The sequence below is a fragment of the Rhinolophus hipposideros genome (assembly GCF_964194185.1).
Source record: "Rhinolophus hipposideros genome assembly, chromosome: 13".
In the NCBI taxonomy this organism is placed as follows: domain Eukaryota; kingdom Metazoa; phylum Chordata; class Mammalia; order Chiroptera; family Rhinolophidae; genus Rhinolophus; species Rhinolophus hipposideros.
The window spans coordinates 75,436,483-75,460,018 of NC_138059.1; the positions used below are offsets into that span (position 1 = coordinate 75,436,483).

At 42.4% G+C, this 23,536-nt stretch overlaps 1 protein-coding gene across 1 annotated transcript; it reads right to left on the reverse strand.

Moving 5' to 3' along the window:
- Positions 1–2,064: 2,064 nt before the first annotated feature.
- Positions 2,065–21,893, reverse strand: CALB1 (calbindin 1). Its single transcript, XM_081071032.1, has 11 exons — positions 21,701–21,893; positions 21,160–21,236; positions 17,275–17,349; positions 10,210–10,293; positions 10,050–10,106; positions 6,962–7,039; positions 4,495–4,550; positions 4,366–4,405; positions 4,184–4,237; positions 3,282–3,353; positions 2,065–2,947 (listed from the first exon to the last, which is right to left on the reverse strand). Exons 1-11 carry the CDS (start codon positions 21,777–21,779, stop codon positions 2,834–2,836), a joined length of 786 nt encoding a protein of 261 aa, XP_080927158.1. The 5' UTR covers positions 21,780–21,893; the 3' UTR covers positions 2,065–2,833.
- Between the last annotated feature and the right edge of the window lie 1,643 nt (positions 21,894–23,536).

The following is a 23,536-nucleotide window of genomic DNA, read 5'->3' on the forward strand; positions in this document are numbered from 1 at the left end:
TTTAGCAGATGCTGCCACATGGCTCAACCGAAGCCTCAGTTTAAGCTCCCACCAAGCACGGTGTAAGAATTTCCATCGTGCCACATCGTCACCAGTACTTAGCATTCAAAATCTCTTAATTTTAGGCTTTCTGATGAGTGTGTGGTGCTACCTCCTTTGTTTTCCTTTGCTCTTCTGATTAGTAATAAAGTTGGTGACTTTTATTGTTTGTGGATGTTTAGATGCCGTTTTGTTTGTGAGCAGCCTGTTTAACCTTCGTACACATTTTTCTGCTGGGTTGTGTTCTCTCAATTGACGCTTGCTACGTGGGACGCGGGTCTGGGAGCCGCGCGCCAAACAGCTGCCCGGATGCCCGGATGGGCACAGGCAATGGGCGCCCCGGCTGCCCCGGCCCTGGCCCCTGGGTTCCGCCCCCCGTTCCCACCCCGGAGCGGCTTCCGGGGCACAGCCCGCGAGGCGGGTGTGAGGCTGCGCAGGCGGCGCGCGTGCCGGACCCGAAGGCCTGGCGCAAAGAGAACGCGACGCCGCCCGCCGTGCCCCGAGGCTGCGCGCCCACGCAGCAGCCTCCACGCTGACGTCTGCACGGCCTCCCCGACGCTGCCTTTTGCGGAAGCGGCCTTCATTTGAGGAGAGTCCAGCTTCCCCCGCTCGGTCATGGCTGGTTGGTAAGCGCTCCTTGCGAGCGTCGCGTCGGCTGTCGTCCGCACAGCGTCCGCGCTGGGACGTGGCTTTGGTTCGCAGGGCGCCGGAGGTGTTGGACGAGCAGCCCGACAGGGTCCACTTGTCACCGGCAGCCCCAGGAGGCTGGCCTGTCACTACATGTGAGCGTGACAATTCAGCCCAGTTACCGAATTGGTTTCCCGGACGGCGCCCAGGACTGACCGCCCACCCGGGAGCCGGTGCTGCTGGCCCGGCACCGAAGGCCCGGATGCAGCCCGTGCGCTTGGTCGCCTCCTTCCGAGCTGTCATGGTGACAGTGTCATGGTAACAGTCAACAGCTGTTGCCCTACAGATGAAACGTAGGAGACCTGTACGTTCCTCCTGTTCCTTTGGAGAAGATCTTTGGTGAAGACATAGTTCATGTCAGTTGGGCCCAAAAATATTTGATATGTCGGGGTTTTTTTTTTTTGAGATTTCTTTGTGAATCTTAATGTCAGAAGCCCCTGTTCATTTAATGAGGCATCAATGCTTCACAACCAGGCAGCTTTACGTTTGGTTAGGTTTCTTAGGCTGGAATAATTTGAGCATCCTACATCTCCACCGGGATTGATCATGCGGTATATGTCCCCTGACTTTTTGAGGAAGAAACGAAAATACAAGAGGTTAGAGTAATGTTCTTTATTGTTAGTAGTTCGATCAGCCTGAGGTCACTGCTTCCGTTCACGTAGTAGAAGCGACGCTAGTCTACCACACTCACATCATTTCATAAACATTATTGTGGCATATCTCTTTTCTGATCATTCTTGGGGGAAAGAGATACCTCACTTTTTTATTGTCATGTCTGTGAACTGAGTAAATCAGTCCTGAACTGGTAGAATGGCGACGTTCAAATTGATGCAGAACCAGTAGCCCTTTGGCGGTTACGATAAGTTCCACACAGACACATCTCTCATAGCTTCTTTCTTCACAATCAGAACAGAAATCACCAACCACTGCAACCTGAATGGGATGGTCTAGCTACAAATAGATGAAACTGTGACATGAATGGGGGTCAAAAGAATGTTTGAGAATCTCCCTTGATAAATAAGATAAATGATTACCATAGCATTTCTCTTCAGATGTTATTTTTAACTCATTTGAAACTATTTGCAGATAGAAATAGAACTATTTTGAGTGCTGATCTCAATATGAAATATAGAATTCACAGAATACACACAATTATTAGTAATACAACATTCAACAGTCAGGGGGCTATGAATTTTACATTAAAATTCAGTTATGTAGTAAAAAATAGAGTTATAGCTAGAAAAAAATATTTTCACAGGCAGCAGATACTCTCAGTGGAAATGAGCAATTCCACATAGAAAGAAAATACAGGAAGTATGCAAACTAGACACCAGGAAACTTGGTCTATATAATTTAATCAGATTACACAGAATAAGACATAAAAACAGCAGTGTACTAGAGTATAATTTGCAACACATGAAAACAGTTTAGAAAATGGGTTAAGGTTATACTCTGACAGTGGGCTTGTTGGAAATACAGACCTAGAATCAGACAGATTTACGGGTCTTCTGGCACTGTCCTTGTCAAATCAGCTTGAACCAGTAGATGGGTGTGGATTCAAGCATGAGACGTGTTGTTGATTGATTAACTAAATCTTGTCTGGTGAGACTTAACCTCAGAGAGCCAAAATTAACTATTGATTGACATTTGGTATTTTCGATGTGAAAGCACATTTCCTCCTAATAATTGGAAATAGAACTTAGAACTATTTTGTGGAACAGACCTATGATTGTCTGAAATAATGCTTCAGTGAAAAATGTGCATTTATACATCAGAGACTAGAATTTTAGATGTTAATTCTGGTAGAATTTTTAGGGAAATCTTATCCAGCTATATTTATGAAAGCAAGAATATGTTAGGTTATTTTTTTTAATTGGGTGTATTGACTGGCCTAAGCATAGACAATCTCCTTTTCAGTCATGTGGTTACAAAAGCTGTACATTACGAACAGTATAGAAACAAGCTGAAAAGATTGTGCCACACACCCTGGACAGTTATCTATACACAATTAAATTTGCAGATATAAAAGAAAATACAGCCTACTCCCTTATAGTGCAGTTACTTTTTAGATACAGTGTATCGCAGTGAGTGGCCATGGTCCCCAATCCTAGTTGTCCCCAGCACAGAGAATGAGCGCGAGGTCTGTCCGGTACAGCTTGCCCCCATCCGACAAGGCCATGATGCTCTTCTTGTACGTGGGGATGTTGTTTATATCCAGATCCTACACAGAACACAGATGGCATTGTGGTCCAGTTAGACATGCAAGGTAGGTAACCACGGCCACAGGATAAAATGGGACACGGAAACTGCTCAAGCCATTAAGAAAAGAGCTGGATTACATTCTTACACAAATGTGAGGAATCATAAGGTTGTCTTTCGAATCTATTGATCCCAGTTACACTGATTTAGGCCAGTACCAAATCAGAATAAGAACTGAAATCTACTTCTACTTCTCTATAAACATTTAAAGTAAATTTCCAAAAATGGATGTGTGGTTGCTTCTGGATGGATCCATAAAATCTACCTAAGAAGCAAGTGGCTCAGTAACTAATTACCTGTTTATTCTTCTCACACAGATCCTTCAGTAAAGCATCGAGTTCATGTTCATCTATGTATCCATTGCCATCCTGAGGGAGGAGAAGCAAAATAGGTACGACCAACAGTATCTCAGGGAGAAGAGTGGAGCGGAATGGAAGGAACTGACATCCTTAGAAAATGTGCTTCCTGTCTCCCTCCCTGGCAGATATTCTAATGCCTTAGGTCAGACCCTCAACATTTCTAACTGCTCCAGAGTTCCAGAGTGGATCTGAATTGCCTCTCATTGGACACCTTACAGTTGTAAAACACTGTGAACTTTTCGAAGTGTTTTCACATTTAATACGTCACTGCATGTTCACATCACCTCCTGCTGAAGTGAAGGGTCACCAATGTGTTCATATGAGTGGGGATGTGGAGGCCTGGGGAGGCATTGGACGGGCCTAGTGTCACACCGGATGCTGGCAGAGCCCACAAAGGCCTGGTTTGTCCAGGAGTAGAGAAATTAGAACAAATAAAGGAGGTTAACCTAGTGACCTCACAAACAGCCTTTACACACACACCATGTTCCCATCTGCTAGGTTGGGGGATGGGGATTTGCTGGGTATTTTTATCCAGATTCATCTTCATCCCACGTGCAGAGTAGGTAGTATTGTCTCTTGTTTACAGAGTGAGGAAACTGAGGTTCAGAGGAGTGTGGTATCTTATTCAAAGCCTCAGAGCAGGTAAGTCATAGCTTTGGATTTGAATCTAGATTTGCCTAATTTAGGACATAACACAATATGTTTCCTATGAGAAAAATGAATCGCTGGGTAATTTTAATACTCATGTTGCTTTTAATAAAAACCTTGAGTTTGAGGGTTTTTCCCTTAGTCACTGTTTTCCAAATTCTTCTAAAGAATTATACTTAGCAAACTTTTACCTGATCATATAACTCAAAAGCTTTATTAAATTCTTTCCCGCACATTTTGACTCCCTAGATGATAGAGAAGAGAACAAAGGTTAAACACAGCTATCACATTTGATTGTGTTTCTCTTGGCAACTCTCCCATATTCTAACTTTTCAAGGATAATAGTATTTATGCTAGAGAAAAAGAGAAATACCTGAAATTTAAGAAGAAAATTCTCCTGCACTGGTAGTAACCTTTTGAAAGAAAAACATTACATGAACAGGTTAAATTTTTGATAAGGATCAGCTTATTATAAGAATATTTGCACACTCCCTAAACTCACCTGGCCATCTCAGTTAATTCCAGCTTCCCATCATTATTTGAATCAAATAATTTCAGCTGAAAGACAAAATGTCATTGTAGCCATTGAACAATTCATTGCTTGAAGGAGAAATTCAAAATAAAGCAGTCCAAGTTATCAATTACAGAACAAGTCTAGAAGCTAGCATTTATTAAACTTTCAGTGCAAATTTTCAATTCTATAACTTGTGTCATTACCAGAGATTCTCAGAACAGTTTAGAATAGTTGTATAGTAACAGTGATCTTATCTAGGCTTCTGGAATATTTTCTTGCAAATATGTGTGTATATGTATCAAGATGTGGAGGGACGGTGTCTAATAGTACAGTATAGCACATCGTGATTCTCCAAACAAAGATACGAAAATAAATATTTAATTTGTTTTTCTCTTTTAGAGCATAGCAGGGTACACACAGGAGCAACGGGCAGATACTACGAATAAATCCTTGGAGATTAGAACTCTTGGAACTCTTACATTCTGTAAGGCTCCCTACCTGCCCAGTGCACGTAAGTACACGTCACACACCAGACACACCCAGTACAAACACTTGTACACCTGCCCCGGGAGGCAGGCATGCTGTTAGAAGCTAGCAACTGCTGCTGTACTGTATTAATTAGAAGGGTTATGGATGGGACATAGTAAATATATCAAATACGTACATTAAATATGAGAAAAAGCATTATTTTTGTTTATAAAGGAAGGAATGTGCTCAGGGTCGAATGAAGATAGGTATAGTGAGGCCTCTTTAAGGAGAAAATGAAGGCATGCTATGGTTTGAGCTGTTCTCAGAACCCTGAGCCAGAGGCAGATTCAGGGTCTGGTAGTGACACATTTTATAATTCATTGACCATAAGTTCTAATATTGTCACACTGTCTACCAAGACACTGGACACCAGATCACACAGTTTAGTGCCCATAGGGAAATATTTCTCCACATATATATTTAAATTTTAATTAGTTCTTGATTAATTTGCTTCCCAGATTTGAACTGGTTTACGACATTTAATCAGATATGCCAGGCCAATCCAACAGGGGACAACTCCCATCTGAGTGGTTTTAAAAAGGCTGCTTCAAACTTCTACCTGGAAAGGAGTCTTTACTTTAAATAGATATCCCTAAAGATTGGCACAAAACAGAAAATTGATAAATGTAGGTTATTGTCCATTTCCCAAAAGTTATTTGGTCTTTCGATCTGCACACCATGACACATTTAAATGCTGATGCTATGATAAAGTGAAATGTAATGAGGACACCTCCTTACCACGAAAACTTTTTTGATTTTTCTGAAACTAAATATTAGCCCTCCTTTTAATAAATATCACTGTATAGTGAATAAGGCAGTAGTTAAGTTCTAGTGTTGTTACCCCACCCCATCCCCACACACACATAAAAGTAGGCTGACAGGCTGAAAGAAAACCTCAGTCACATCAACTATAATCAAACCCTGTATAAAATTATTTCTCAGGGTAACTAAAAAGTCTAACTTCTTTATCACTTTTATGTAACAATTTTTATAATATACACTTATGGCTTATAGGTTATGTATTTAAATCCATGAGATAGGAATTTCCTGTAACTTTACAGTCTTTAAAGCATGTACGTACAAACATGCATCTGATCTGAATAATAGAACTTTCTGAATTTAAAACCATAAGAAATTAAAATACTGTTGTCAAACTAATGGCCCATGGCATAATCAGTTCAGCAAAGACTTTTCCTCATGGTTTTGATGCTGTAATGAGTGAGAATGAGCAAACGACCCACTGGAAATGAATTAACTTCATGGGTATGGAGTTACTGCATCTGGAACTTCATAAATTTATTTGACATTCATCCCTAAAACATTAAGTGCCTTCCTATGTGAAAAGCCATTTTCTTGACTCTATGGTCATCATCCTACAATAGATTTTGCCGCACTGTTTTCCAGAGCATGGGAATAAGGCTGTATTTGTATTTCCTCACTCAACCCACCAGACAGTATTCCAAAATAACAAGAATCAAAAGGAAGGAGGAAATACCATATTTAGTGGCTCAATGAGGAAGGCAGCTAGAGGTTCTCTTTAAACTCTTAACAAAATCTGTGATTTCCTAAGTCATAAATGATTCAGAACTTCTACAATAAATAAGTTTTACTGATATAATTTATGTATCTGTAATGGAGCTTACGTAAGTATAAGTTGTATAATTTAGTGGCATAATTACACTGGCTTTGTAAGAAAAACAAGGGATAAAAACTCTAGCTCCACAGAAAGGAAGTGCTCCACTGTTTTGAAGCTTTGAAGCCCAGGCCTGAGCACGGAGCCTCACGAGGCGGCAGCATCCTTAATATTTGACTTTCCAGGTGAAATGATACCTATGTGATGCGATGCCCACACACATCATTTCATCCTCTGCAGCTGTGGGAATGAGCAAGGAGGTACTGGCTACCGCCCTTTCAGGATCAGTCTTACCATTAGGTCTGTATATTCAGCCAGTTTTGTATCATCCACAGTCTTGTTTGCTTTTTCCAGCAGGTCCTTCAGAAAGTTCTGTCAAAACAGAGTACACTCAGATAAACTTCATCAATAACACAGTCTGCTTCCATTTCAGCATGCCATGAAACGTAACATCCCAGGCGTGCAAAAGCCTCTGAGGGTAGAACTGGGTGAGGAGCTTAGAAGGGAGATGAACTGCGTGGTCCTCCCGACACTCCAGCAGAGACGCTGCCTCTGACAGGTTCTATCTCTGAAAGGATGTCTGCCTTTCACTGAGACCTGCTCTGCCCTAGTCTGTGCCACACTATGTTCTTGATTTCAGTGATAGGAGTGTCTGGATTGTGCACTGTGTGTAGGGATCTGAGCAAACGCTTGTGAAAGCAGCCAGCCCCGTGGATGCATTTCTAGGTAATGATACCTTCAGCCAGACTCATGTGGCTCTGCAAGAAACACAAAGGCCCTTCTCTATACCCTCATGCTGTGTGTGGGAAACTACCAGTGAACCACATGGAGATTCGACCCTAATTTCAAGTGTGCCCTGCCCTCACAGCTGTCTCTCCACCTCAGCTGATGGCCAATGTATCTGCTGCTCGTCTCAGCAGCGGCCCAGTAGTTAGCGTAGGGCTGGCATGGTCCACAGCTCCTGAGCCACAGTGGGTGAAATCCCCCCTCTGAAGCACTTGTGATCATATTGACACAGACATGAATGTGGGAAAGATGAAAAAAGGTGATTATTAATTTGACAGTTGGCGTTCAGGAGTGAGTTTTTTTAACAGAGAAATAAATCAGAGCTTTACAGAAATTTGCCATAGAAACAACAGTGTAAGTCCGTAGCCTTTCATTTTGTCTAGTGCTCGTCATTTGCACGTCCTTATCTTCTCAGAAAGTGAGCTAACGCTGTGGCGGAATGGGGCAGACCCGTGCTCGCACGTCCCAGAAGGACTGTGTAGCTTCGCTCTGCGATGTCTGTCCCCCCAAAATGTCCCAGCCCTGCTGGGCTGCTGTCACTTCATTTTTTTCACAAGAGGAGATCTCTTCTTTGGGTCTGATCAATTCACTTTCACTTCAGACATTCCACTTCAAATCCAAAGTGAAATGTGGAAAATTCAAAGTTATCTGTTCAGGCTGAATTTTATTTTTGAGTCCTAGGAGGCTTTTGTCAGAGATTAATTGGGTTAAAAATCCTCATCAGAGACAAAAATGGTGGTCACAGAAATAGCCTGGGAGAAACCTCGGGACGCTGAGATTCAGTCGTGTCTGAGAGCAAGGAATGTTTTACTCTATTATAGATCTTAAAATTAGCTTTCTTGAAAGATCCATTAAAAAAGAATGCCAACTTATCTCCAAAATTCCCCAGAGAGGAGGACTTCTATTTAGAATCTTTTTCTGAGAATAAAATTTAGAACAAAGGAGACCGTTAGAGTATTTTGAGGTCAGTATTGGAAATGAGCTAAGGTTTTCATTATGAACTTGAAATAATTTTCAAAAGAATTTTTTTGGTTCAATGGGGTACAAACAAAATAGCTTAACTGTCCCCTTGTGGGACCTACATTGCTGAGGTGCAGGTTTGTTAAAGACATTGTTTTTTGGTGATTTCACATTTAAAATGTTTCCATTTCCAAGAGGCTGTAGTTAAATTGTTCTCAGCAATTTTGCAGTGGTGCTACTGGCCCCGTCCCATCTCTGAACTGTATGTGACTGGAGCCATGTCAGCCATGGCCAGGAAACCTTGTTTGTATTGTTGTCTCCCCCACGGCAGAGAAGGCGGGTCTCCAGTACCAGAGAAAACCAGAAGAAACCAGATAAAACGTCAGCATTATTGCACAGTGTGTTTACGTCCACATCTGGGTTCTTCTCCTAGGCAGCTGGATAATCTTGAAAAATTATCTAGTTTCTCTGAACTTCAGTTTCTGTTTGTATAATGGGAACGATAACACCTGCCTTGAAAATTATCTCTAAGGATTAAATGTTAAAATACAGTTCAAGCACCTTGTACTGTGCCTGTCACATAGTAGGTGCTCAGTAAATATTAATTTGCTTCCCTTGTAGTCACCATATCCTTAAGACAGAGAAAATAGGGTCTTCTGAGAAGTCTTGGGGCCACTCTAAGGACATGAGAGAAAGATTCTTTTCTATTTCTGAAAGACTGGTACATTACCGAGCTCAGGAATAATGTAGTTCATTGTGCCTTGTGTTTCACAAGCTCTTTCGTGTGCAACATCTTTCTTGAACTTCACAATAAATCTGAGAGGAAGGTGTTATTACCCCCATCGTAAAGGTATAAAACTCAGAATGATTACAAAGATTTGTCCAGAGGAAAGAGCATTTCAAATCTCCTGGCCTCTTCCTTTTTTGCCCTCCTCCTCCTCACCAGCTAGCTCCTCTGTACGTCTGTGAGGTGTGGGTGGATAAATTCATCTCCGGACTCGCAGTTTCTGAGCAGTCTGGCCGCGTGGTGTCCTCACACAGAAGGAGCCCGTCGTCACTGGTTGCAGGCAGGGTGCGAGACCGTCTAGGGACCTGGAGGCTGACGACCCTGGGTCTCACTCCTGGGGCACTCAGCGCACAGCTTCCCTTCTTTTTAGCTTTTCCTCACTGGGATCATGCTGATGTCACAGAACTCACGTGGACATTACATAAGGTGGTGTGTGTGAAGTACCGGGCTTTACTAGGTGCCCAGGCCTTGTTTCTTTTCCTTTCTCTCGAAAGAGAAATCTATAGAGGTGTTTAATTTATGAACTAAAACGTCAAATTTCAATGAAAAGGAGTGGCTTATTCAGCTTAGGCTGTCTATCTATCTATCTATCTATCTATCTATCTATCTATCTGTCTTATATAACAATTTGTGTACACCACAGAAAATGCTAATTTCTTGTGTTGCTGAAGAGAATTTCAAGAAGTACTTGAAGTCCCTTTTTTGATCTGGTGCCTCATTAATGATGTGGAAAGTGGGTGTTAATGTTCCACTGCTCAACATTGGTTTCTTTTGTGGAATTTTTTCAAAAAGCTATGAAATTGATAACTGTGTTTGAAAGGAAAAGCAGCACAAGTTTTAACCGCTTACCTTAAGCTCCTCGGTTTCTATGAAGCCACTGTGATCAGTATCATACTTTCTCCATGTCTGCAAGTAATTTGGATAAGGAAAAGCAGAACATTAAAGAAAGTCAATGATTTCCCTACTGTGCACAGCGTTATGGGCCATGTCGGGCAGCAGCCCTGCGTACCTTCATGAACTCCTCACAGGACTTCAGCTGCTGGCATCGGAACAGAAGCAGGAAGTTCTCCTCTGTGGGCAAGACATGGGCCAACTGCAAAAGAGCCAGACAGCTGTCGTGAGTGCCAGCAGAAGTCGGGCATTCCCACCGCTCGACCTGTCTGGGACACAGGAGCGGTCCATTGCCCAGGAGACTCGGAGAGGACAGACCTTAGGACCCACCCAGTTCCTGACCCAGCTCTGTTCCTAGACAGCCACTGCGTCCCAGGCATGGGAGCCCAGTGGGCCGGCCGGTGGAGTGCCGCAGCAGGCCTGCAGAGGGAGCTCGGAGACCAGACGTCTGGGCTCTGCTCATCTGCTGGACATGGGTACAGCAGCTTTGCTCATCTCAGGGCACACGGGACGGGGCACTGGGCCATACATTCCATGTATGAGGAACACAAATGCAGGGAAAGCACAGCCCCATTCAGAGGAGGAAACCTACTAACCACACAAGGGGAGATGACCGAAGACAGGGAACTATAAGGCAGTGGAGAGAGCTTGTGGTGAGCAGTGGAAACTGAGGCAGGTGGGGAAGACCAGTTTCCAGATGGCTGGTTTCTGCTAAAAAGACTTCTGGGGCTGGAGTCCAGAGCTTGGGTTTATTTTGATCTCCATCTTGGACTCTGACATTCATCCTTAGGTCTCATTTCATAACTTCAGTGCTCCTTTCTTTAAAAGAAGAAAAGGGCTCCTGCTCCCATTTTAAGATGAGTATAACTATATGTCGTGTGCAGGGAGGGAGGAAGCTGGATTGATGGCCCCACGGCATGCGCGGATTCTATTCCTGGCACAGCTGCTAATTAGCTGTGGTCCCTGGCAACTCCCTCAGCCATTTCTACCCTCATCACTAAAATAAGGAGTTGAAATAGCATCCAGTGTCTCCTAAATGCTCTGGGTTCAAAGGACTGAGCGTCTGTTAGAATCGCCACAGCGTCGCGTTAAAGGACATGGCCCACATCACATCCCCTCCCATTTCCACAGCTGGTGAACCCCGAATGCAGACAGGGACCCTCGTCCCTGAATTCCAGACCAAGACCCTAGGTCTAGATTTACCTCAAAAATTAAGTTCTAAAAATTATAGAAAAGACTGTCACACTTTCTGTACATTTCATCCTTTTAAGTCCACTAAAAATTTTAAAATGTGATATAAAATGTATCATTCTACCGTATAGCACGTAATTTCAGTTTCTCTATGCCTGCATAAAATGTCCTTTAACTTACCTTGTTTTTAGATCTTTGAAATAATATCTCCAATTGGAACCAGTCAGTTTCTAGGTACCACATGCGGGGGTGAAAGTAAGGGGTGGGGCCAAATATCTTATTAGGATGCTTAGTATGGCTCAGTCAGAAAACGTGTTATTTCTGTTGAACAGAAGTCACTAGTTGGTTATACATGAGCAGAAGTATTCATTTACGAAACTAGAAATAGCCGAAGCCAGCCCTTCCTGTATTTATAGGTGTTTGACATACACTTTGCAAGCTTTTGGTGGACCTCCCCCTAGACCGTCCTCGTCAGGAGGCAGAGGCTGTTGTCTGCATCCCCCAAGAGCCCCGTGGGGCGCTCAGCACCTTAGGGGCCTCACAGAAATGCGTGTGGTTTGGTTGATAATTGTACTTCATAAAAATACCTACTTAATGCTATTTATAGTCATTTGTTTTACTATTTTCATTGCAGTTTTCTATATTACTTGGATTTTAATGTGTATTGTTTTGAACAAAAAGATTTTTTTCTTAAAAAAAATTCTACTTATCAAAATCCTCTGAATACCTGAAAACAGAAAAAGTAGAAGAACGAGTTAGTAAGCAGTGACCAAATGTAAAGTTAGAAAATGTGAACCATCCTTGTTTAAAATGAAAGTTCATGCAACTCGCACAGAGTTCAGAGACCTTGCGCATGTCCCGCCTGGAGAAGGGAAGTCACCCTTCACAGCTTGTGGGAGCGAGCGTCTCTTTGCCCACGCCGTGTTTGGTCCTGCTTGGTTTATTTTATGTACATATGCACACGTTCAGCCTCTTAATTTCATTGAACTGTTACTATTAAGCTGAATACAGCACCGTCCTATTTTACAGGCATTAGAAATGAGTCTTGAACAATAGTAGGTTACAGTAAGACACACCAGTCTGAAGAAATGAGCAATAACTGTGTGATAGGATGTGGCTGTAGTGACCATGGAGAGACCACCTTTCCCAGGTGTGCATCACAGCATGGAAGGCCCGTGCTCTGCCTGTACCCCCGCTGTGCGTTGCGACGTGGTGTCCAAATCTCAGAGTTGGGCACACTCGCTCTCCAGCTGTGTGTCAGACCGCGTCGCCCAAGGCCACGTGTTAGGCAGGGCTGCTTTTTTCTCCGATCTGCTAGGTCACTGCTGTCCATATGGGTGTCCAGTGACCTGTTCCAAGATTATTGCTGATTCCTTAGTCCTTGGGCTGTCTGCCTGCTCCTTTGTGAATCCCCAAAATGTTTTCCTGGGCTGTAGGAGAGTGGACCACGGCAAGGGAATGAGTGAGAGGCAGATAGCTGTGGTCACCAGGGGGCGCCGTCAGGACTCGTGTCAGCGGGTGGCCTGTCCGCAGGGGAAGTGCAAGCCTCTTCTTCCTCGCCCGACCCCCCTGCTGGTGTGTGCAGACCTTGAGGATGGGGTCTGTGCCTCATTTACCGTTTCTTTCCCAGCACCTGCCACAATTTCAGCAAATATTTTTACTGAGCCCGTGAATGAAGCTATTGACTCGGTCTAGAGTCAGTCAGTGTACTGGGGGAGTCAGTCAGGAACACAGGGGACAGTGTTCCTTTGGAGGTATTACCGAGCTGTGGGGAGGGGTTGGAGGGGACGCTGTGACCTGCCATCTGGAGCTCCCTTCAGGTGCTGGCACTGTTGCTGTGGCCTTGGCTGTCAGGTCTCTTTGGGAGCACCTGGGCTGAGGACAGTTGTGTCCCCAAGGAGGCTGCATCCCGTGACTGACCCATGAGGACAGATAAGGCCCAGCCCTGCCACTCAAACCTTGGAACATCTCTGGAGGGTGATGCCAGTGCCTGAGCGCACTGTCAGGTCCACTGACCGCTGTGGGGACTGTCAAGCAGCGTGCCCCTCTCATTCCCCTTCCACGAGTGTTGATCCGACAGCACTCCTATTAATAACGCTATTGTCAAGTCAGGTGTGCTTCCCTGGGTGCCCACCCATGGCAGGCGGCCTGGTCTTTCCACACAACCAGCACCACATGGAGCCCTGGCAAATGTGTGCAGCAGGTGGGCACCCTCTGTGCGTGGCCGGGCTGTGACTCAGACCTACTAGGTGCATGCGTGTCTGCTGCTGGGCATTGTGTGGCTGCTAGGTAGAACCTTACAGGGAGGCAGATCATCAAAGCGCAGGAGACAGCGATGAAGCCATTGCTATGTGAGGACCACTTTCCTGAAAAGGCACCTGAGCGGGGAAATGGGGCGTCCCCCCCCCCCCCGCCCCGGTGGCTTCCTGACCTGTGCCCTGGCCTCTTGCACTTGCACTTCCATGGGACCTAGAGACACTTACTACCCATGACAAGTGCAGAATTTGGAAGGCAAATAATCTTCTCATGTGCATTTAAGACTCTTTGAATTGAATAATTTGAATTTGACAAGTTATATAAGAAGCGGCATCCAGAAGACTCCAGAGTCGACAGCTGGCTAAGGGAAGTGTCTGCACTTCATGTGAGCACCAGAGAAGAAATTCCTGTTTTCTGCTAAATCACTCATCTTCCTCTGTAATTATTGTAACAGGCCTTCTCTGCAATAGAGCCATTAGTCTGAATAGAGAACTTCTGACTGTTGTGATGTTTGTTAATTATCTCAGAATTTCACTACTCTTGTTTTAACTTCATATTAACAATCTCTTGGTTGCTGAACTATGTTTGTGTGGATTTTAAATCTATTTAAAAACATGACATTAAACACTTCAGAAGAAAGCGCTCTTTCTACATGTTTCCAGGTCACAAAAGCATGTTGTTGCAGCATCTCAGCCAACTTCATCAGGACAGAACATTGAAAAAATACCTACTGTGTTGTCTGATCTGTTGCACAGCATGTTTGAATTAGAGCCAAGTCAGTGTGGTCTGTTTCCCTCAGAAGAGCTACCGGCATTTCGTTTGCTTTACCCGGGTTAGACTATGAGCTGTGAGTCACCTGTAAAATGGGCATAACATGTAGGCAAATCCAGCCTGTTCTCCCCATGTGCAGCAGAGCTCGGAGTGCTTGATGGCATGGGCCAAATACTGATATGGGCCTTTCTGTTCCTTCATAGCTGGCTGGCATCTGTGTCCCATGTTCTAATAGGATTTCTTAGCAAGTGACATCGTAGGTCAAGTTTGAAAACAAAGGATGAACTTCATTTAATACAACTTTCTGGAGACACTACAGGGTACGTTGAGATCAGGCACTGCCCACATTCCCTCTCACCATTTTCTACTCATGATCTGGAGCTTTTAGTTTATTTCTCCCCAGGATGTTCAGAGCGTCTCCTTGCTCTCTTCACTGCTGCTTAATACTGGGACAGCTTTAACATTCAAAGGACCCACTGCGCAGTCTCTTTTGCCGGTCATCTGGTGGATGGGCGCACTGACTCCCCCCAACTAATCACCCTGGCCCCATATCCGGAGCCTTAGCTGACAACTTAGATTAAGGGAAAGAGTTCTGGAGTCCGAGGCAGGTCTCCTGTCAGGGTTTCCTCACTCCCCGTGGGAACACCAGTCAACTTTCTGGGCTTGAGCTGCTTTGCCCTTAGAATGTGGAATTCGGGCTAGTTTTTTCCAAGGGTCCCATCTAGCAAAAAGGTCCATAAGAACCTTCTCATGGGTTCTTCGGTGTCTCACTTCTCTCCCGTTAACTCTTTCTGTTCAGCTGATCTCTAAGTTCTGCCCAGATCACGTCCCAAGTGCTTTGGCCAGATGCTTGTCTGCACTTTGACTGCCCTAGACCCACGGGCTAAGCCTGAAGCCTTGCCATAAGCAGCCAGCTGAAGCTGAGAAGGTTTTCTTTTCATGCAGAAAGTGCACAGAGTACTTACTATTTAAGAAAAAAAAAAAGGCAGAGTAATTTAGAGGAGCATGGCTGAGTTCCGGTGTTCCATCACTTATTTCTTATTTTTTCTTTGACTTTAGACATTTTTATTGAAGTCTCAGGTTCCCCAACTCTAAAATAGATCCTTATTTTATATTTATACTTACTTTAGCTTGTTACGAGGTTCAAATGAAAGAACATATTTGAAAATACTTTATAAATTGTGTAATGTCATCCTAACATAAATTGGTTCCCTTGTTACTGCTGTAAAAGTTCCTCAATTCTTCATTTCAGCCTTCATTCACTTCACCCTCTTCTGGTCCTGTCTTTCCTGACACAGAAAACCTTTCTTCCCTCCAAAGTTTCTTATCTCAAACTTCTGGGGAAATTTCTTTCATCAGATCTCCAGGACGGTGCATCTGCTGGTCACCCCAGCCTTTCATTCAAGTATGGCCTCAAATTCTAATTCATAAAGGATTAGACTATGTCACGTAAAGGAAAACCTGGGTTCAAAACAGGCTTATCCATCTTGTCCTTTAAGAATGTAGGATCTGTGTAAATCAAATCCATGCCATTTATACCCCATACAACGTAGCACTGCTTGCAAAGTTCAGTCAAATAAATGTTCAGCTGGTTAGAGTCCTTCAAGGTGAAATGTGTTAAATATAAGGCGACACTCTTTCCTCTGCTAGAATTATAAAGCATGCCAAACTCTGAAATAGCCACGACAATAATCACACTGATTTCAGAATTTCCAACTAGTTTGGAATAGATTTACCTATCTCATTTATGTTCATTTTCAAGTTCTCTTCTTATCCTTCATGATTCCAGATCTTATTAGGTGGCCTCTTTGTCAGTCCGTAAGTCCCATTACTATAAATTTATCTCCTTATATAGTAATGAGTTTCCCACAGGCAAAGGGAAGGTGCATACTCCAGGGAGATATTTTAATGACACAGATAATAATAGTCTGTCCTTCCCTAACTCCATCTGTAGTAGCTGTTTAAAAATAAGTGTATTGCACATTGACATCACAGGTGTCCTGTGAGATCAATTATCTGAAAACCAGGTTAGTTCTCGGAACCAAAGGTAAATTATAACTAAATGTTGACAGCCAGAATACTTCTCAATCTAGTACATTAAGAACATTATATATGAAGAACATAATTATGCTTATGATTTAGCATATTTTAAAATATGACCTTATTCATTTTCCTGAAAGCTGTCCACTCAATTTCTCTAATAGAAATAGAGATAAAAATAGGTTGCAGAGATTTTAAAAAGTAGCCGAGACACCAGCATTTGGAAAACTATAAAGGTACCAACCACTTTTTCTCAAATCTGAGACTGTAGAATAATTGGTATATAGTCAAAGTTTACTTCCTTGATTTATAGACAGAAAAAGTCCTCAATTTAAAAAGTCATTGTGAAAAGATAACATCTGACACCCACATTTTGAACTTTTAGAGACTCAGACGGAACCTATACAACACACCACTCACCGTAGTTAACGTCTCGTGTTTATCCTAAGGCCAATTTAACACAGAATTTCAGAAACCAGGATGCTGCTTTTTGCCATGACATCGTCACAGAGACTGCAAAAATTTTATGTTTTAACAGAAAAGTCTATAATGTTAAATGAGCAGAGAAACCAGTGAGCTGTGCACATGGCAGGTGTCACGGTGAAGTGCGGCGGGTAAGGTAAATGGACCTGTGGTGATGACCCAGCGTTGGCGACACGGCCTCTGAAGGCCTCTGAACGGCAAATCAGTTCACTTCTCCAGGTGTCAGTTTCTCGTGTGTTAAACCAAGGCTCTGGAATTGGCAAACTCTTAGATCCCCTTCATTTCAAACACTTTTTGATTTTATATTTCTGACCAGAAGATATAACCTGGGACCTAGGCAAAACCTCTCTGAATGGGCCTTGCCATACCATGTTTGAGCTGGATACAACTCAGAAAGTGAAGATCATTTGTTAAAACTGTCAGAAAAATGCAGGTTTCTTACCTCTACAATTCCTATTTTTCCATCATCTCTCTGCCCATACTGATCCACAAAAGTTTTCATCTCAGGTGATAACTCCTAAAATTATATAAGAGCAAGAAAAAAATTCTGTAAAAACAAAAACCCAAACCCAATTATGCTTGTAATGGTGTTAATAACTTATTGCAAAGAAAATCTGGAATTGGAACCATTCAGAATTATGAATACTGATGAACTATTTTCATGAAAATTAAAGACACAGCTGATATATAGTATTTGCTGGTTTCAAATGAAAGAGTTATGATTTTCATTTCTGAATCAATCATGATTTCTCTTCTATTATTAGTTTTGAGAATATGCTATGCTTTCAAATGTAGTCAGAATTATTCAGTTCATGATCTTTAGTGAATGTGAATGTAATGATCACTGTTAATGGACTTTAAACACTGCTTGCTTCAAGAAAGATTCTTTCATATTGCTGCAATAATTGTCCTTATTCTAGTATCTTTTATCCATGGAAGGTAATAATATATGTTTTCAGTTTGGACAAGCAAAAGATATGGAGCGTTGAGGAGTGACTCATTTGTAAGCAGTGTTTCCAGCACGAAGTGGTATTCATTAGTTAAGTAGAGAAGTTAAATATCCGAACATATCTGTCAGATGTAAAACCAGCTTCACCAGTGTGTACTGCCATTGGAGACAGACAATCTGATGACCTTATTTTAGGCCACTTATTATATATGTTTAGGATCTTTGCCTCCAAGATTAATGTAGGTAGCAGTTTTCCAGTGTTTCCTTGTTTCCTTGATTTCTTGAGACGATGTTCTTTCTCTTATGAACTCTAGTGCAGGAAGACACGTTTCAGAGTGACACAATGAGTGCTTTTGTCTCGTTTGGGTTCCCCCTCAGTCTGTTCTACTACTTACATAACCTCTTCCCATATTGTCAGACTTGAGAGCTGCAAGCTATAAAGGAGCGATCTGAACGCAGAGCTAGTATTCAGGAGGTTGAGTGTAAGTGCCCCTTGGGTCTCCAGCCAGTTTCAAGCAGTCCTGTTGCAGTAACTGAAGCCTGTTTACAATAGGTCAGCCCTCACTCACGTCCTGCTCTGTGTTCTTGGGAAAGTGCATTAAGGTCTTGATTTTTGTCTTAACTAAAAAGAGGGAGGTATTAGCTACCACGCGTCAGCTCTAGGGGTTATAGTTTAATGTAATATAGTTAAATGCAAGTTAAGGGCTATAGTGAGGGTGGATTCTTTACTACTAGTTTTACGTAATCCTTCATAAACCAAAGTAAATATCATTGTAGAGCTGAGGTAACAGTAATTAAGCGATTTAATTATAATGTAGTCTTTAAAAAAAATCTTCTAATGTAGATTACTTTCAACTTGCATGTCTTAAATTTTACCATAGCAACAATTGTAAGAAATGAAAGTGGCAATAGTGGGACTATAAGTTGTTATTTTTTTTACACATACTTTAAAGTAAACAAAAAACAAAGCATCAGTCCTTAAATCTGAAAACCGTATAATACCACTGGCTTAACTAGCAGATTTGACCTTTAGTTTATGAACTTTCTGGGTGATAATGTGTTTTAAACAGTGCAAAACATGATGATGATGATACTAAACTAAAACTTTCTAATTTAATGACTAAATGCCATGTTTATTGTAAAAGGGTAGAAAATATATTGGGTGATTATGTTTAGTTAATGTTATATTTGCTTATGGTTAATATTCGTGAACATTTTTGAGATGTCACATTGTTCACATAACAAGGCAATATTTCCATTAATGCATTGAACTCTGTTATCCTAAGGCCTGAAACGCCGAGACATCTAGTTAATAGGGGCAATCTCTATGCTCTAAAAACAGAGAAGAAATGTTGTAAAAGGCTATAAGCAGTGGGGCCAGTAGTATAGTGAACTGTTTTTCTGGTACATGAGCCTCTCAATTCAGATCTTGATGCAAATTTTGAACTATCCAAATACTATATGAGTAATCCATAAAAACATTCAGTAATCAAGGGAGTGAGCAGCCTGTTATGGCCCTCTACCTGTGCTCAGGTTTGGTATCATTGGGTTATTATGTAATACAGAGTTTCCAATATTCTAAAATTGGAGTCCAGGCAGTAAGAAAAATAATTAGGCTCTAAAATTTTTAAAACTCTAACATGAAGTCATTATTTACAAAAGAAAAGGTACAAATATTAAAATGGGAAGAGGAAAAGAAAAATCTGAAAAATGTATAGCTTCTAAATATTTGAATTTCTAAGATGAAAATACATCTCAATATTAAAATTACTTCTAGAAAAATTAAAATATAATCATTTAGCTACTGGAAGCTCTTACAAGGTTTTAACTTGAAAATTTTTAGCAAGTAAGGTTTTTCCAACCTGATATTTTAAATATATATTTTTTAAATGAGGAAGAGACTTGTTTTTGTTTTGTTAGTCAAAGACAAAGGATGTGGAGAGAATGTATAAAACATTTTCTATTTTACCTGATCTCATTCAATTATACTTTCAGATTTATATAATATTAAATCTGGATAAAACAATCCCCAGAGCGCTATCTGGTTTTAAATCAATTTGGTCAATGATATTAGCAGCTGACAGTTCTGTAATGCATTTCAGTACATTTTAGAGGCCTCTGGGATTCTTTTGAATATGTTGTACAGAGATGTGTATCACAGTTTTCAATTTAGATAGAACAAAAATATAACTCTTAGTAAATTATATATATGTAATATATAATAACATTATAATTATATATAACTCGATACTAGAAGTGGTGATCTGCTAAAGGACCAGACACACCTGTATTTTCCTCTAAAAATTTTATACACACACACACACACACACACACAATCTGTTATGTAAACTCTTTCTAATGGCAGTCAGAAAAGCCAAAGATCATGAACATCTAACGAGCCCAAATTCAACACTGCCTTCAGAAACACAGTCTTACATAAATCCCAATAGATTAGTGAAACTCTTAACCTATTTTACTATATACAATCATCTTATCTATGTTTCCAAGCTGGGTATATTTTATTTTTATGCTGACAACATCTTTTCTTGACAAGTTAATTTATGACCAAAGGAAGTCATTCAGAATTAGTAAGAATTGTCATTTATTTAATCAACTAATGGTTTAAGTTACAAATACTATAATATATCTTGTTTTCAAGATCCTATTAATTGCTTACCATCAGAGTATCATTTTGCTTTTGTAAAACACATTGAATTCTTAAACTTGTTTTACTTTTTACATTTCTAACTTTTGGGTTTTTCACTGTCTTCAGAAATGAACATCTTTCTTGCTAAATTGTTGCTCATTATCATGTTACAAGTCGTCCAACTTTCCCCCCATTGAGGAAGGTCGAAATAGGTCCTTTTTTCATCTCTCTAACCTCATCAATATCACAATGACAACTGGCAATAGAAAAAGATCCATAATGTGCAGGTCTGTTTCTTGACCACCAAGGGGCAGAAATGTTATTTCTACCCCCTCACTTCTCATGCACATAAGTTAAAAATTACCTAATAGAACGCAGTCTCAGATGCTGATCTTCTAGGAGATTTCACGAACCCACACTTTCCTTTTAACACTATTAGAGTTGTGCACGTACAGAAGCTGTACTTCAACGCACCGACTTCAGGTTCACTGTCTTTCCCCTTAGGAAATATCCCCTGTCTGTCTCCCCATCTCTCCCTCTGTTTTTCTTTCGTCTCTCTCTTTTTCTTTCCCCACACGCAATCTGGAAAGGCGCTCTTTCTGCCCTTTCTCAGTCAATAAATGTTTCCATTCCCTGAAAACCATTGGAGCTTGCTGACTCTTTATGAAAATGTTAGAATATCTATATTTTAAGGTTGAAGATCCCTTTTGGTCTTTGCCACTTTAACCTACCAGTCCAGCCTTCTTCCGTGCCTGCTGGAGCTCCTGGATCAAATTCTGCAGCTCCTTTCCTTCCAGGTACCCACTTCCTGCAAAGACAGAGGCGCCAGGTGTCAGACGTTTCACTCCAAGTCTCTTCCCTGTTCAGTCTCCAGGGCAGGTGTCTTTCCGGCTACCCCAGAAGTTCTGTCCTGCCTGGACCTGGATTAACCCACAGAAGATAAGGCCACGCTCCCCTCACTCGGGGGTAGGGGGTTAGGGATGCTGAGCAAGGCCACAGGAACTTTGAGGAGCAGTGTCCCCAATCCCTGCTCTCCCCCCACTTTCTACTACGACCGTTCTTGGAGATAAAGAAGTTTAAGGCTTGGGGGTTAACATCGAAGCAAAATAAAAACTTTCGAGTTGATGGTTCTCTAGCCAGCCGACAGGTAAGCCTGAGAGCCGGGGGAAGAAGTGACACAAAGAAAAAGGGGTAAAGGGGTGGGAGGCTCGGGAGGGAAGGGGGACAGACGCGGACAAGGGACTTGAGACAGATAAGAGAGAAGATAGTCACCGTCAGCATCGAAATGCAGCCAGATCTCGAAAAACTGTGAGGCAGTGATGAGGGGTGACTGCAGGTGGGACTCGGCCATCGTGCCGCGGAGCGCGAGTGTCGTGTCGGTGCGAGTGCGAGGTGTCCGCGCGCGCGAGGCCGGGCCGGCGCTGTCCGCGGTGCTGCCCAGCTCGGCGCCTCGGTCCCGCGCGCGCGGCCCGCATTTATCCTGCCGCCCGCCCCGCCCCGCCCACGGCCCCGCCCACGGCCCCGCCCCGCCCCGCCCCGCCCACGGCCCCGCCCCGCCCCGCCCACGGCCGCCCCACTCCCGGGAAGGCGGCGGCCTGGGAGGAGGCCGCAGGTGGGGGTCCTGGCTCCGACGCTCACGTCCCGTGTGTTCGCCTCTTCCAGAGACCATCTCGTTCCTAAATAGTATAGTAAAATAACATACGTGGAGAGGTTCTGATTTTCAGATGGTAGGGGAAAGCTGATGAAGGCTGGAACCATAAATATGATGCTTGTAGTGAGTGTGTGCGTGATTTTTCCAAGACGTTTACGCGTTTGAACAAACTCAGGTGAAAGCTTGGCAAGTATTAGGTCAATCTGATTAGTGTACATATTGAATTTATTGATGTCAATAACCACTGTGTTTTGTAGTTATGAGGCCATCACATGAATGTTTCCTAAAATGGATTATATGACATGCCAACCTGACAAAGCAGGATTATGCAGGTTTATTTCTGCTTGAAGTACAATTAATTAGAAAGTAATACAATTAAATGACAAAACCTTAAACTGTTAGAGAAGGAAGTCATCTTAGAGATACTGTGGCTTACCTCCTTGAATTTGGGAAGAATGAGTAAACCAACCCAAAGAGAAACCAAGGCTCTGGCCAAGCTCACAGCCCTATTCAGTGGTCCGAGCACACGTCCCTCTCCTCCTGTCTATGCCAAGCAGTCCCTCTTAAACAATTTTCCAAAAATGGAAGTTGCCATCAGAGTTGGAAAAAAAAAAACCCTTAATAAATACGTGTTATGTATTTTAATATGATAAATGATATATTTAGATGATTTGTTATTCAAACCTACTTCTAAAGTAGTGTTTGGTTTTTGAATCTGTTGAGACCCTTGGGTCCACTGAAGATGTGTGTCGTGTCTGATTACAGTGGTACAAAAGCACAATGAGGGCACAAGTGAAAAGCCAGGTACAGCCAAAGCAGACTTGAACTGAATTAAAGTGAATTCACCACGCTCTGTTTTTTATCCTTGTATAGCTATCTATGAGAACTCTCAAATTCATCTTCCTGCGACTGCACGCCTCTCCCAGCTGTGGATTTGTAGAGCTTTTCCTGTGTATCCTTTTCAGAGACCCATCGTTTCCAAGCCGGCCTGTTTCAGTGTTCCCAGTAGCGTCATCTCTTCCATAACACTCTGCAGAGCACAGATTGTTTGCACTCCAGTTCCCTTTGCTGATTCTCTGTTAGTCTCTGAGGCTGTTATATGTGGAGCACTACGCCCCTTATTTTGCACAAAAGATAAATAAACTGTATTCTGGACTAAATAGGCATTCATTAAATGCTCAGTTATTTATATTTTTATTCATCCAGTGAGCATTTATTTATCCTTAGTATGTCAAGCACTCTGCTAGACACTGGAAAATAATGAAATAAAGGACCTGGTGTCTGCCTTCTTGAGGGTTAAACTTATGTGCTTATGGCCAGATGTACACACAACAGTACATGTTGGTACAATGGAAGTTTGCACAAGCTACCATGTGTGCATGAATCTCCTAGTTCTTCTGCCTGTGTGCAGGTGAAGCTAAAGTTCTCTGCTGAGACAACAAGCACTGTGTTCCATA

What these genes read in the sequence shown, in the direction of transcription:
- CALB1 (XM_081071032.1), bottom strand. Translation starts at nt 21,779, where the DNA reads ATGGCCGAGTCCCACCTGCAGTCACCCCTCATCACTGCCTCACAGTTT. An exon ending in CCTGTGAGGAGTTCATGAAG is followed by an intron (nt 10,107 to 10,209) that starts GTACGCAGGGCT and finishes AATTACTTGCAG; the next exon opens with ACATGGAGAAAGTATGATAC. An exon ending in CTTTTGAGTTATATGATCAG is followed by an intron (nt 3,354 to 4,183) that starts GTAAAAGTTTGC and finishes CTCCTCCCTCAG; the next exon opens with GATGGCAATGGATACATAGA.